The 15,104-nt window shown below is 42.5% G+C and overlaps 2 protein-coding genes across 2 annotated transcripts; both read left to right on the plus strand.

Moving 5' to 3' along the window:
• The first annotated feature begins 243 nt into the window (after positions 1 to 243).
• Positions 244 to 8,987, plus strand: naglu (N-acetylglucosaminidase, alpha). Its single transcript, XM_034055387.3, has 6 exons — positions 244 to 838; positions 1,990 to 2,137; positions 2,542 to 2,688; positions 3,430 to 3,515; positions 4,231 to 4,487; positions 5,539 to 8,987. Exons 1-6 carry the CDS (start codon positions 414 to 416, stop codon positions 6,762 to 6,764), a joined length of 2,289 nt encoding a protein of 762 aa, XP_033911278.3. The 5' UTR covers positions 244 to 413; the 3' UTR covers positions 6,765 to 8,987.
• Positions 8,988 to 10,803: 1,816 nt separating this feature from the next.
• hsd17b1 (hydroxysteroid (17-beta) dehydrogenase 1) lies at positions 10,804 to 15,102 on the plus strand. Its single transcript, XM_034055439.2, has 6 exons — positions 10,804 to 11,004; positions 11,189 to 11,350; positions 12,120 to 12,299; positions 12,826 to 12,919; positions 13,658 to 13,841; positions 14,566 to 15,102. Exons 1-6 carry the CDS (start codon positions 10,908 to 10,910, stop codon positions 14,728 to 14,730), a joined length of 882 nt encoding a protein of 293 aa, XP_033911330.1. The 5' UTR covers positions 10,804 to 10,907; the 3' UTR covers positions 14,731 to 15,102.
• Positions 15,103 to 15,104: the final 2 nt, after the last annotated feature.

The raw sequence follows: 15,104 nt of genomic DNA on the forward strand, positions 1-15,104 counted from the left end.
TTTTCGCATTTCAGAAATGATTGGATAGTACAGGGGTAGGTGTTAAACCGAGGCCCGTACCACAATGAGGAGTTACTAGTATCAATGAAAAACTTCTGCTTTAAAATGCTCGATTCTTTTTTTCCACCACACGGGTGCGTTTTTTTAACTGTTGCACTTGCAAAATCTGCTGTCATGCATGAACTCACTATTTTGTTACAGTGGAATGCTCTGCACTGATTGGCTATTTGCGGGTCACCTGCTCGGTCATGACTGGCCCGGATTCTTCTCCTCGCTTCCTGTTTCAAGGAGTGTTGGAAAGTGGTGTCAATTAATTGAAACTACTAGTAAAGTCTAATCTGGCGCTTTTTTTTTTACAAATTGTTTGCATCATATATACCGGGGCGGTTGCAAAGTGTGCGGCTCGCATTACAATGCTGTCCAGTGGCATGTCTCGGGTTTTATCAATAACGATATTGATAAATCTTTATATTTTTGCAGCTGAGTGTAAGTTTGAGACTTTGGCGCATCTCAAGCCGCAAGCAACCGATGACACTCAGGCGAGGGCAGTGGGCGATTTACTACAGCGTCTGATAGGTGCCAGGGCGAATGAATTTATAGTTGTGGTCAATCGTTCTCTGGGACTGGCGAACGGAGATCTTGACACTTACGAGCTCCGATCTGCGAGGAACGAGATGATTTCGGTAACGGGAAACACCGGCGTTGCGGCGGCGACCGGCATTTACAACTATCTGAAGTACTTCTGCAACTGTCACGTCTCCTGGTCGGGGGACCAGCTCAGAGTGCCTTCGCCGCTTCCCTCGATAACCGGGGTGCTGAAAATCACCACTCCAAACAGGTAAACTACTACAGTGGCAGCTACTGGTTCATTAAAAGATGCATTGCATTTATAACCTCTCACCCCTGCAAGTCTGCTTGACTAACACGGTGCCAAGCATGTCGTGTGTGTGGGAAGTGGGGAGCGTGTGACCCCTCCTTACAAAAATGGTTTCTGGGGAATGCAAACAAACTAGACGGCTTTCTGATTAACGAAGGCTTTGCATCTTTCTCCACTAGCAAATGTTGTTGTTGTTCGCGTGTCCCTTAAGTACACGTACACGTACACGTTGGTTTAATTTGCTCTGGATTATGCAGTGGTAAACAGCAATACAAAAGCACGCATTTATGCTCTCCTAGTACAGAGCTACAGCAGCCGCAACGGACCAAAATTCTCTGGAACTCTATCTGTAAAATTGCGTAACTGCACACGACTTGAATTTTTCTTGAGAGCAAAGCCTTACCCTTAAAATAAATGTGCCATTGTCCAAAACGGGGGGAGAAACAGTGCGAACCTCAGACAATTGGCGTTTGTGTTGATTGTTTATAGACCAGCCGTTGTTGAAGTAACAGTGTGTCCCCGTATACGTCATCTGATGATGGCTGCGGCTTTGAAAAAAAAACAACAAACAATTAACTGAGAGTCAGACGCATGAGAAAAGGCTGTTAGACTTTACAAAAAAGATGCACGTCGCAAGAGTGTAGATGACGTAGCCTAATTCCGACCTCTCGCACAGGGTTGCAAACCCTTGACTCCGACCAGAAATTATGTAAGTGTGAACTGAAATTAACAGTGACTTCAATTTAAGTCATTTGTTGACATGCGAGAAGCCCATTTTAACAGAATCCTGCTAATTGCAATTTTTACCAGTGGCCGTCACGACTCAACACAATTTGTGCTGGATTGGATTTGTAAGCACCTTCCAACCGAGCACCTGCTATCAGTCCTCGCTGTCTATCAGATCTCCTGTCTTATCCATCATGACTAAAATTAACTTGCAACAGCTTGTATGCAGTGCAGAATACATCTCAAGGATTCCATTTGCTTAACAATCAGTCACCCGAGGACTGGGTTATTTGCTGTGGAGCGTTCCATTCCTTGAGGGGTGTTTCCTGAGCCTGCCCTGTACTGACACACACAGTCACCTCCCCGTGTCCCCTTTGCGTTGGCAGGTTCCGGTACTATCAGAATGTGTGCACGCAGAGTTACTCCATGGTGTGGTGGGACTGGGAACGCTGGGAGCGAGAGATCGACTGGATGGCCCTCAATGGGATCAATCTGCCCCTGGCGTTCTCTGGCCAGGAAGCAATCTGGCAGGAGGTGAAGAATATTTTTTTTTTTTCTTTTTTTCTTAAGAACTACAGATTCATTCCCGCTATGTCAGAATAATCTTTTTTTTTGTCTTTAACAGGTTTGTGGTCAATTACTGTTTTTCAATTCCTTTTTAAAATCAATTCTCAATTCCTGTTCCTTCGAAGGAAGTGGAGTCGATTATTTTAGAAACATAATAATTGTTGCAATTAAGATGGCTTCGATTTAAATGGCTGCCACTGGGAGAAGCTTGTTTTAACAGAATACCGCTAATGGTGATTTTGATCAATGGCTTGTTGGAATTGGAACTGGGAATTGATTTGAAAGCCAGGCATTGACTCCCCAACCCTGATGGTTAATATGAAGTGCTCTGAGCTTGTGCACACTAACAGCCCACTGTCCCTTGTTCACAGGTATACTTGTCCTTAGGGCTGAACCAGTCTGATATCGACTCTTTCTTCACGGGCCCCGCTTTTCTGGCATGGGGGCGCATGAGCAATCTGCATGGTTGGGGGGGGCCTCTGCCACAGTCCTGGCATCTCAAACAACTCTACTTGCAGGTACTGTTAAAAAAAAAAAAAGGCTTATCCTTACCATTCAGTGATGTTGTCAAGCCAGAACTCGCATAATAGGCAAGCTAAGTCACATGACTCCCATCTCCCGCACAACTGTCTGATTAGGAGCAAGACATCTCACAAGTGGAATGGTAAACTGAAATGCTCTCATTTCTCTAGGAAAGGTGAACAACTGAGGATGGGGAGTTTGTTGCTGGATAACTTCACTCAAGCTACTCATTCATTAAATATCTTGGTATCCCTGAATAGATAATTGTCTCCTCTTTAAAAATACGCTGAGGATTTTATTAATGAATTTAGTAAGGGGTCTGAGTGAGGAAACATGGGCAATACAATCCTCACCCCTGGCCTTGCTGCAAATCATTCGTTGTTTCCATAATCTGTGTCAATACTGTATATGCATACAAGGATTCCCCCATTATTGTAATAATATACTAAGTGAAGTATTCAAATTTGTAGCTAATGTCTTCATTAGTTTTCCACATTTTTGTTTTTTGGTTTTTAGTGTTTGGGTTTAGCTTTGTAAAATGATCAAGTGTTTTTACCACTTTGAAAATATGACCCATATTAGTTTCAATTAACTCATTCATATATAATGACATTTTAGATGCTGGGCATGAATATATATATATATATATATATATATATATATATATATATAATGTTTATTGTATTGTATTGTATTGTATTGTTGTAATTGCATCCCTTATTCCCTTTCTCCAACAGTACAAGATCCTAGACAGGATGAGATCACTGGGAATGATCCCAGTTTTGCCAGCATTTGCTGGGCAAGTCCCAGAAGCCATTAGCAGGTAAGGAAGGTAGCGACACCAGGGATGGAAATAAGACTCCCATTGCATAGCAGTTTGATCCATTCTTGGTTTTACTAAGAGACACACCTTTGTTACCTATGCACTGCGGCTGATAAAGCTCGTAGCGAAACCTGGAATGGGTGAAAGTGCTATGCAGTAGGAGTCTTATTACCATCCCTGCAACACCAGAGTTAAAGACTAACACAATTGTGGTACTAGTCATAAGGACTACTAGTACCTTTTGAAACTCGCTAGTCCTTATGTAAACTTACTAGCCCTTACTAAAACGCTGTCTATAACTTCTTTGCTATAATTATAAACTATAAATTGAATGACAGGTTCCTACTACTTCTGTAATGTACTTTTTGCATTTGATTTATTTATTCAAATGCAAATTGATTTTCTAATACATTTTAAAATGGGTGTCATTAAAATGTAAATAGGTAAAGTAATATAAAAATGTAGGGACAGTATTATTGACTTATTTGGATGGGTCCGGATTCATTCAGGCTGTTATTCAGTGCCTTCTTAAGTGAGGGAGCTAGCGTGACCCTCCGACCCTGGATTCCTTCAGATTGGATCTGTTCAAAGTACTGATTCTGCAATAGCACCATCAATCTACTATGAAGGCTGACCTGCTTCCAATCTGTGTGCTGAACAGTGAACTGCAAACAAGAAAAGGCAGTTAGCCTTGTTTGTCTTTCTATTCCTTCAGGATTTACCCCAAAGCTAACGTGACCAAGCTGGATCCCTGGAGTCACTTTAACTGCACCTATTCCTGTGCCTACCTGTTGGACCCCAAGGACCCCCTGTTCCAACGCATTGGGACCCTGTTCTTGACCCAGCTGATCAGGCAGTTCGGAACTGACCACGTGTACAACACGGACACCTTCAACGAGATGACCCCTGTCTCGTCCGAGCCCGCCTACCTCTCCTCGGTCAGCGAGGCTGTGTTCTCTTCCATGACCTCAGGTGAGGATATTCTCTGTAGGGACCGTTCCACCAAACAGACAGGCAAGTAACCTTTTATTAGCGATGTTAGTCAGTTTAACCCCAAATCATTTTCTTTGATCAAATCAGAACACAAGCAATATTTACGGAATTTGATCCATTGTAAATCAATATTTCTTCCCAATTATTATTTTTTAAATCCTTCGTTTTGGCTACAAACTGCTGCGTCCTATTTTGAGGACAGTCTAGTCAGTTAGACGTGCCAGTAATAGGACCATTGAAATCTCACACCGGCTATGAAGCACAACATATAGAAAATGAGCTTATCATCACTGTGGGTAGGAAAACACCAAGAAATGTGTCATTTTTAGGCTTCCGTTTTTTACATTGAGGCATCATGGAAGCAGCCAAATGGCTATATTTGCAGAATTAACATACATTTAGACTTAACTTTTGCGGTTAACAAAATTAGAGTAAGCTGTCATAACAATTTAGCTAAAGAAAACATTTTAATAGCAGGTAGATGCCAGTTAAAAATACTCCAAAAAATGAAAGTAGCCTGTCCTTTTACAAGATTAAACTTTAAGATACTAGGAATTTTTGTAACCAGTGAATGAAATCACAAGAAGCCTTCTATTTCAATGAAATATTGGATTAATACCCTTACACTGTAAACAGCCTGCTGTATAAACACTATCGCTGAAACTAGGCGAAATAGGCCAACATTTCATTTTGTAGTTTCTTTCATTACATGATGTTAAATAAAACATCTAAATATAGTTTACTTTTTATTTTTTATTATGTCTCAATCCTAAAATTCTAGGTGATGCTAAACTTTTGGCCGTAGCCCTAAAGAACTGGCAGTGACTGATGAAGCACTGGCTGAAAACGCTAGTCTGCTCTTACCATTGTGTGCTGATTTGCTCCTCATATTCACGTGGCATTTGTTCACTTGCTATCAGTTCAAACGCAGTCCACGGACCTTCAGCTTTCCTCCCTGCTGAGTATTCCCGAGGATTCTAGCTGCCTTTGCGGCTGTGCTAATCTCTTTTCGTTGTTTCTGTTTCCACAGCTGACACGCAGGCAGTTTGGCTGATGCAGGGCTGGCTGTTTGTTCACCAGTCAGCTTTCTGGAGACCTCCGCAGATCAAGGCCCTGCTTGGTGGCGTGCCCCTTGGCAGGATGATCGTCCTGGATTTATTTGCCGAATCCCATCCCATGTACTCCTCTACCCAGTCCTTCTACGGGCAGCCCTTCATCTGGTGCATGCTCCACAACTTTGGCGGAAACAGCGGCCTTTTTGGGACAGTGGAGAGCATCAACCGGGGGCCCTTTGAGGCCCTCAGCTTCCCCAACTCCACTATGGTGGGAACCGGTTTGACCCCAGAAGGGATTGAGCAGAATCCAGTGGTGTACGAGCTTATGAGCGAGCTGGCTTGGCGTCGAGAGCCTGTTAACCTCCAGAAGTGGGTCTCCCTGTACTCGGCTCGGAGATACGGGAGCAGGGATGAGAACGTGGCTGCCGCTTGGAGTCTTCTCTTCCGCAGCATTTACAACTGCACCATTCCCTTCTACAAGAATCACAACCACAGCCCTCTGGTGCACAGGCCCTCCCTGAGGATGAACACAGACGTGTGGTACAACCGCAGCGACCTATTCGAAGCCTGGAGGCTCATGTATACGGCAGCCAAGCCCTTGATGTCTGTAGAGACCTTCAAGCACGATCTGGTTGATGTGACCAGAGAAGCCCTGCAGCTTGTGGTCTCGGAGTATTACCTGGAGATCAGAAAGGCTTTCCAAAAGCACTTGCTGTCTGAGTTGTTGACCGCTGGTGGGGTCTTGGTTTATGACCTCCTACCGGAGCTGGACAGGCTGTTGTCCAGTGAGAGCCGTTTCCTTCTGGGGGTCTGGCTAGAACAAGCAAGGTCTCTGGCCCTCGACGAGAGAGAAGCCAGCTTGTATGAGATGAACGCCCGCAATCAGATCACGCTTTGGGGGCCGGAAGGCAACATCTTGGACTATGCCAGCAAAGAGTGGGGCGGTTTGATCGGTGACTACTACAGCCAGCGCTGGAGCCTGTTTGTGACCACGCTGGTGAAGTGTGTGGACAGGGGGAGCCCTTTTAAACAGGACGCCTTCAACCGAGATGTCTTCAAAGTGGAAAAGGGCTTCGTCTATAACCAGAGGAGGTACCCTTCTAAGCCAACGGGAGATACTTATGAGATCGCCACCAGGGTGTTCCTCAAATACTACCGACCGATCATGAAAAAACTGAACAAAGCTGCTTGCCACTCCTGAAATTTCTCTAGAGGAGTCCCCCATCTTCCAAGACCTGTTTCCACAATAACCGGACCCACGTTCTTTTCAAATTTAAAAAAAAATCTGTTTAAAAGTGTAAATACGAGAAGCTACCTTTTTATATGTGGACACTTTTGAAACCTATAATTGCAGGTCAATTTGTAGTGGCGCTGTAGTGAGGTTCTGCAGCTCCTGAGCATTAAGTCAATCGATAACCAAGATCACTTTATTTTTTTATTTTTTAGTAAAAGCTGGGCCACTGGGAAAGGGAGTCTTGTTAGGTAGTTTGAATGTATCATAATGGTCTGTATTGTGTATATTAGAATCCAGGAATAACACTTTGTAAAGCAGAAGAGGCTTCCAAGATGGCAGCATTTGGGTTCCAAGCTGGGATCCAGTTTCAGAACCTTAATCTGTTTGGGAAAGACCCTCATTGGTGACCAGCCCTGAAACTCAACAAACCCCTCAGCTCTACACTGATCTCCATAACAAACAGTACTGCTTCTTCACATGCTAAGTAACGAGGAGTTAATATGTGTCTGGTAATTGCAATTCATCTGTGAAATAAGTCTGTCCTGTTTCTCAGAGGCTTGTGTGAGCATGTGCCAAGTTTTTTCTCCTTATAATCCCTATTGGAGCCTTTTAGCAGCGGTTATACCACGTTTCCACACTAGATGGTGCTGCTGAACTTTTTAGTGGTAGTGGATTTACAAAGTGCCTACACTTTCTATAGAAATGAAGCATTATCCAATCAAATCTATAGATACCGTATTTTTATGTGCAGTATGTGTTAATCTGTAAATATTTTAATGGGAAACGGATACATTCCAAGTGCAGAGTACTGTTAAAATGGGATTTCTGAGACCTTTTTCACCTCCTTAGTGTCCCCTTTGCTCTTTGTTTGCAACAGTTTTGAGTGGGTCTAATTGCAATATTCTAATTTTGTGCTAAGTTTTTTTAAAATTTTTTTTATTTAGAGTGCCCAATTATTTTACCCCCAATTTTTTTTTTCTCCCCAGTGTAGAATGTCTAATTATTATTTCCCCCCTCACTGTAGCAATTCCCCGCACAGCTCAGGAGAACTGAAGGTTCAGCGGGCGTCCTCCGATCCCACGACCAAGCCAACTTCCTCTTCTACACCCAAGAACTCAAGAGCAGATGTCAATAAGCTAGCGGCCTCTGGGGGACAAACAGGTCTTACAGGTGTCCGTCTGGGCTCACTGGGTGCCTGGCCGGTAGGGTCCGCTGTAGCACGATGAGGAGAAACAGTCCCTGTCGGTTTTGCCTCCCTGACCCGCGGGAACGCCAGAGCCAATGCGACGCTCTCTCCTCAATCCCCAGCGAAGATTGGAGACTTTGCACAACCAGGACGCGAACCTGTATGACTCACCCTGCACACCACGCAGCTGTGCTTTTAGTGGGAGCCACTCGGGAACCCCTGTGCTAAGCTACTTTGACATGAGTTCAGAAGCTGCTCTTCTGTTCACACAGGCTAGATCAGTCTTTATTTGAGTTATCTAGCGTACACCTGCTCTTGATTAAGTTCCTTTTGGTATTGCTGGCGATACAGAGTAGGTGGTTCAGCGGATGGTGTTTCGTGACAAAGACAAAGACTGTTTAAATAAAGTGCCTGTCATTTTTATTTTTATTGTTAACATCCTGACAGCTTTTTACACTTTATAACATTAAAGTCTGTTTTAAAGCTCTTTTCAAAATGTCTGCTCTAGTGCACTGGGGTTTGAGATCTGTCCTCTAAATCACTGCAGAAAAAACTTAAGTGCTCTGGCTTTTCTGTTCCGTACCACATCATGGATCATTGTTGCTGTCTTACTTGTTTGACAATGTGGGCAATAATCCATTGCCTACACTATCAATGCACTACAGCAGACATTTTGAAACACAGACTTGCTATAAAACATTGAGAATCCAACATCAAAAAGGTATGTGTACAACACAGATTTTAAGTTGTGTAAAGCTTTAGTGTGAGAAACTATTGCAAACTTTTGCCTTTTGAATAGGTACTGACGTTCTGAATTAAGACACTGGTATTGTTAAACAAAGCATGAGTTTTAATTTGTTAGATTAGAAAGAAAAGGAATATTTTGGAAATACCTAATGTACAATATTTTTGTATGTCATGAAACCTGATGAATAAATTTCTACTCTAATTGGTGTCCTCTTTTGAAAGCCCTAGCTAGAAACCCTACCCTGGATGTTGCTCTGTTTTAACAGTTTCATTCATTTGAGTGACAGATTTCAATCAAGAGGTGAAAAAGCGTCACTAAAAACCAGAAATGTGAAGTCCCTCCCACCTCTTGAACTGTGGAAAAGTGGGTTACCATGGGAACTGCTTGCACTGTTCAGGGTCAAAAAGATCATTTTGACCCTGAATAGGCCAAACCACAATGCCTTTACTCATGCTCCCTTTATCATTCATTAAAAGAAACTGTGTTTATTGTTCACTATCCCTATGTCTAAGGGAAAGTGTTTGAAAACAAACATTGCAGGTATTTATAGGCTTTTGATGCCATGGTAACCACACATTTATTTCTCTTTAAATCTAAGCTAAGGCATACGCAGTTAGACAGTAAAAATGGGGGACCAGGACCGCGATATATCCAAATCCGCAGTATCGCGAGGGGCGATATAACGAGGGGTGGGTGTATATATATATATATAGTGAAAGATTTCGCTCGTTTTAGGTTCTTTTGCACCCTTTTGAAGCAGACCCAGACACAAAACAGTACTTTTAAAGCACTTTTGTGCAGTGTTATTATTTAACAGAAATAAAAGATAAATCAAAACAACTCCCACATGGAGTACTAAACAGTACTTTTTTTTTTTTTCAAGGTTCTAACTAGATAGGACGGCTAAGCCGTTTACCAATTACCAAAAAAAATAAACTCTGTTACACCCTAACACACAAACAAAAGGATTCTCACAGTACCTTTTTTTCCAGGCTTGTGTATATATATATATATATATATATATATATATATATATATATATATATATATATATATATATATTAGCTCAAAAGAGCCAGCTGCCGAACGTTTCGATATGTTGTACATATCTTTCTCAAGGGAGCCTGTGTTTGAATCAAAACATTGGAGGTATATATATATATATATATATATATATATATATATATATATATAGTTCTATGAATATGAATTAAGCACTATTGAGTATATGTCTATATCCAAATGGAAATATCTGTCATACATGGAAGGGAATGTGAATGCTGTTTACACTGCCTTGTGAACTAAAATCCCTTTGACACTCCAGTTGAATCCAAAAACTTCTTCTATTATTTACTGTGAATATAGCCAGTTCTTTGGTTCATGTGCTGCTGTTTCACTCATTCAGCTTCTAAGAGCCTTGAACACAGTGTGCTTGTCTTAATCTTCATGAAAAAGGTTTTTTTACTCCACTAGAGAAAGACACAATGACGTCCATTACAACGCATCATGAACTCCATTCCTGTCTTGAATGCAAGGTACAGAAATATGTATAGCCTATACTGAGCACATGGTCAATGCATTCAGTACTGCAAGCTGGGTAAAGGCTAAAAGAGTTTTAATGGCTTCAGTGACGCACTGCGCCTTTCACACTGAGAGATCCGGTGTTTCCATTCAAAAGAACTTCAAATACTAAGTTTAATGGCTTTTGGCCCACCACCCAACCCACCCCTCCTGTTTTTATGTGTTTGTTCTGACTCATGCCGCTACAATAATTTTATTCCATAGCTGTCTCGAATAGGGTTAGAGCCTAAATGTGGTATCCCTGCATGCATCGCCTTCTATTTCTTCATAAGGTGGTTCATCTTTATAATATGGTTATTCTGAATAAGTATTTTGCTGAGAACCCCAAGTCATTTTGTACAAAAGTTGGGCAAAAAGTGACACACTAGAACATCTGGGTTTGCTACTGGGAAAAAATGCAGTATTTACACATAGGAAACCTTGAGATAAAAGTTAAGACTAAACAAGATTGGAAATGCCAGGGGCCATAATAATCCCTGGGCTGTGCAAGGCATTTGCATTCTTTCATTTTCCAAGTGCTACAGGCGACTGTCCACACACCGCTAGCTGAACGCATCAAGCATTTTGAGTTACATTTCTTTTACGTGGTCATAAGATGGATAAAACCGTGGTCCTTATTACTGGCTGTTCCTCAGGAATAGGACTGGGGTTGGCTGTAAGACTGGCTTCAGACACCTCAAAGGCATTTATTGGTGAGTAGGTTAGCCTGCTAGATCGAGCTAGCTAGCTAGTTAAATGGGGAGCTGTTGAATCCTTGGCTTAGCTTGGTTGACCATGCCTGGTTTCACTTCTCGATGATACAAATATATACAAAGTAGCATTTTTGAAAGACAAGCTAAGGTCGATGTGAAGTACCACTGTCTGGTTTGTTTCCAGTCTATGCCACAATGCGCAACTTGTCCAAGAAGGAGCGTCTCCTGGAGTGCGTGAGGGGCTGCCATGAGGATACCATGGAGATTCTGCAGATGGACGTCACTGACCAGCTGTCCATCCAGGCCGCCAAGCAGAGGATAAAGGAGAAGAAGGTGGACATTCTAGGTGAGGACACTGGGAAGCCTTTCGTAGTGGCTAATCCGACCCCTGTGGTCTGGCCAGGCGCCTGCGGGCTTGCCTGTAAGCTGCCCGAGAGCTGCGTTGTCCTACGCTGTAGCTCTGAGGTGGCTGCATGGTGGGCTTGCAGTGTGTAAAGAAGCGGTCGGCCTTTGGAGGACAGCGTGTGTTCATCTTCGCCGCTCCCGAGTCAGCGCAGGGGTGGTAGCGATGAGCTGAGACTAAAAATAATTGACCATTCCAAATTGGGGAGAAAAATGATAAAAAAAATTGGCGACTACTAAATTAAAAAAAAGAGTAAGTATGTATGTTTTCAATTTAGACTTAAACGAATCCAAAGAATTGTACCATGTTAAGTTTCCTGCCTATGTTTCTTATTTTATAATGCACACTGGTATATGTTTCTTTCAAAGCAAACTGTTTTAACATTTTTAAAAATGTAATAAAAAATGTGTGACCGAAAGGGATATAATTGATAAAAGGCTTCAGCACTAAATTGAGCAACAAACTGACAAATCTTATATCTTCCAATTAAAGCATAAGTAATAGACTAGGTACATTTTCACAGTCAAAGAAAATAGATTCAGCTCCTTTGATCGTGGAAACACAATTTCTATATATTTGCAATACTTCACTTGGACTTGTAATGGTCTATGCTTGAGTCTTGAGGAGTACTTGGGGTTGGTTTGAAGAACAGCTGACTGTCGCACATTGCTGTTGCCTGTAACATCTCTCTTGGTGTCTGGGTTCATGTCAGTGTGCAATGCTGGAGCTGGACTCATGGGCCCTGTGGAGACACAGTCCTATGAAACCATGAAGCAGATCTTCGACGTCAATCTGTTCGGGACTATCTGCACCATCCAGGCTTTCCTGCCGGAAATGAAGGAGAGGAAATCTGGGAGGATCATCGTCACAGGCAGTGTGGGGGGCCTGCAAGGTAAGGGAGCTTCACAAAATAGAGGGATATTATGTGGATATTGTGTTCTATGCAAAAAGGAAAGCTTTGATTTACGGCAAGGGTGGCCAAAGTGGTCTATTCCACTCCTGGTCTTTGTTCCAACCCTGTTCTAAATTGTAACTGAACCAATTAAACCTCCATCCAGACCGTGAAGTCGTTCATTATCTCATTTTACCTGTTAAACCTGGAGTGGCTCTCCAGGACTGTGATTGGAAACCCCTGACTTACTGTATGTAAACGGACTGTGTGTGTGTGTTTGTGTCCTTGATGATGTGTCTCTAGAGTCCTATGTCGGTTAAGAAACTCAATGATTTCATTAAAAAAAAAAAAATTATAATAATTGAATTGACTAAACAGAGCGGCTGATCTTTTCCTTTAAAATAAAACACAGAAATAAAATAAATATGATCTAAAACGTAGCACTGTGCGTAGGACTTGCGGGCACAATGAGCTGCATGGCACTAGACTGACAGGACATTTAAATGAACCTTTTCGCTTTTTGTAGGGATTCCTTTCAACGATGTGTACTGTGCCAGTAAATTTGCAGTGGAGGGGTTCTGTGAGAGCTTGGCCATACTGCTGCAACACTTTAATATCCAGTGAGTACTGGGACTCTCCATAGAAATTCAGTTCCTTTTACTCCCTCCTGGGCTGGCCTTCAGATGATCCTTTCAGAAAGGAGACGTCCACAGAGGTTTGAAATGAACAATTATTTATTCCATTTGACAGATGCCCAGAATGAAACGTAATATACGTTGGCCCATGGCCTTGTCCTTTGGAGTTCGATAGCCGCCCCAATACGCTGGCCAAGCTGTGATATAATGAATATTGATTGATGACAGCTAATGCCAGTTTGATTACACATGTGGTAAAGGGTGGATTCTCCTTTCAGAAACACAATAGTTTCCAATTAAAACCAGGGTTCTGTTTACCCCGTGGGCATTAAGGATGTCTTGGCAATCTTTCAAAGAGCAGGGGTGTCAACTGTGTTCTCCTCACTACACTCCCCCAGGAGAGATCATTTTCACAGTTTCTGGGACAGACTAGGTCCTAATATTCTAGGGTGGGTACGTCACTGGCAATGTGGTAAAAAAATATATATATACAAGTCTACTTGGATGCAGCGGTATGCCCTTTGTTTTTGAATACACAGACTGATTCATTCATCACAGTGGTAGTAAACCTTGCAGGTCTTTGTTTAGGTAGCTATTTTGTGTTACCCCTCCTATTAACATTACAATAAAAGTACAGTGGAAAGGTACTGCTAATTGAGTGCTGTATTAGGTCTGGTTCTCATCACTGTTTTTGATCACCCCCCCCCCCCCCCCTCCCTCCAGTATCAGTCTGATTGAGTGTGGTCCTGTGAACACGAACTTCATGACCAACCTCCAGAGGACAGACCCTGAGGACCCCAAGCTGCAGCACGTCGACCCCGAGACCACGCAGCTGTATCAGAAATACCTGCAGCATTGCGAGAGAGTCTTCGAGGAAGCAGCTCAGGACACAGAGGAGATAGTGCAGGTCTGTGTCACCATCACTGCTGGGTCGACTCAAAATATATAGACTTAATTATCCGATCTTTGATCAACCGCACTGTCTAATCAACCGAACGCTCCTGCAGTCACGTGATGAATTGCGTGTGGTGTATTACCAGCGGACTGAGGCAAATGAAAGTTACACAATTATTCAGACCACTAAAACCTTAGATAAGGCATTGCTTGCTTTAAATTGTTGCAGTTAATCAAATTAAAACAATCGTTCTTGATATTTTCTTCTATTTTGTCAGGAAGGACTGGAGATCGTGTCTATGTTATTGAGCAGCTAAGAACTTTTATTTTATTCATTTCAATTGCACGTTATTACAGTGCCTTATCAGCAAGTATCAAAGTATAGAAACATTTTACTGAGTCTTTGAAGTTTTAATGATTCCTAAAGTTCTAGGACAAACATCACGCTATTCTTAGAGATGGCTTTTCCTCTGTGCTTTCAGGATTTCTGAATATACTTTTTATGAATCAGTCCTGTAATCGAAATAGATCCCCAATCCTGTCTGCTTTGTAGCTGCTAGCTAGTGTGATAGTAGGGCCATGAAATACTTAAGCAAGGGCAGTGAGACCCAGGACTAGTGGCGGTTTGTCACTCTGTCTAGAACAAACTGCCGGCCCCGTATTCCATTCCATCATCGCGTTCCAGAGTCACCACAAAAGGAAAGTGTTCTGTTAATGTTTCCTCTTGTCTTCTCCAGGTGTTCATGGATGCTATTGGGGCTCCGTTCCCTTCCTTGCGTTATTACACAAACACCACCTTTCTGCCCCTCACCAAGCTCAAGCTGTCCGTGGAAGATGGAACTCAGTACATCAAAGCAATGAATAAGTTTGTTTTTTCTACACACAAGACAGGGGACTTTTAAACAGGAGGTTCCCAGCAGGAAGTCTTCCAGTTTGTGTTCTACCCATTCTATAAACAGTTTAAACATTGTATTAAGGTGCCTCTTGTTAGCATGTGCCGGTGCAAACAAATATTGCTCCCCACGAATATTTATACCCCCAAGTGAATTAATATTGGTTCCCAGCAGCGAACATTTGTTCCCCTCACCTACATGCATGTTTGTTATGTATCCTGTCTTTATGTAAATTCCGCATGTGTAATGGTAGAAAATGGGAGCAATGCTTGCAGGCTGTTCTCATGTATTATTGTAGGTGAGACTGGACCTGTCAGAGGGGACTGGGTGGTACAATATTCGGAAGAGGAACCAATGGTTCCTGGGGGAACCAACATTCGGGG

The sequence above is a fragment of the Acipenser ruthenus genome, chromosome 33 (genome assembly GCF_902713425.1).
Source record: "Acipenser ruthenus chromosome 33, fAciRut3.2 maternal haplotype, whole genome shotgun sequence".
Classification (NCBI taxonomy): Eukaryota; Metazoa; Chordata; class Actinopteri; order Acipenseriformes; family Acipenseridae; genus Acipenser; species Acipenser ruthenus.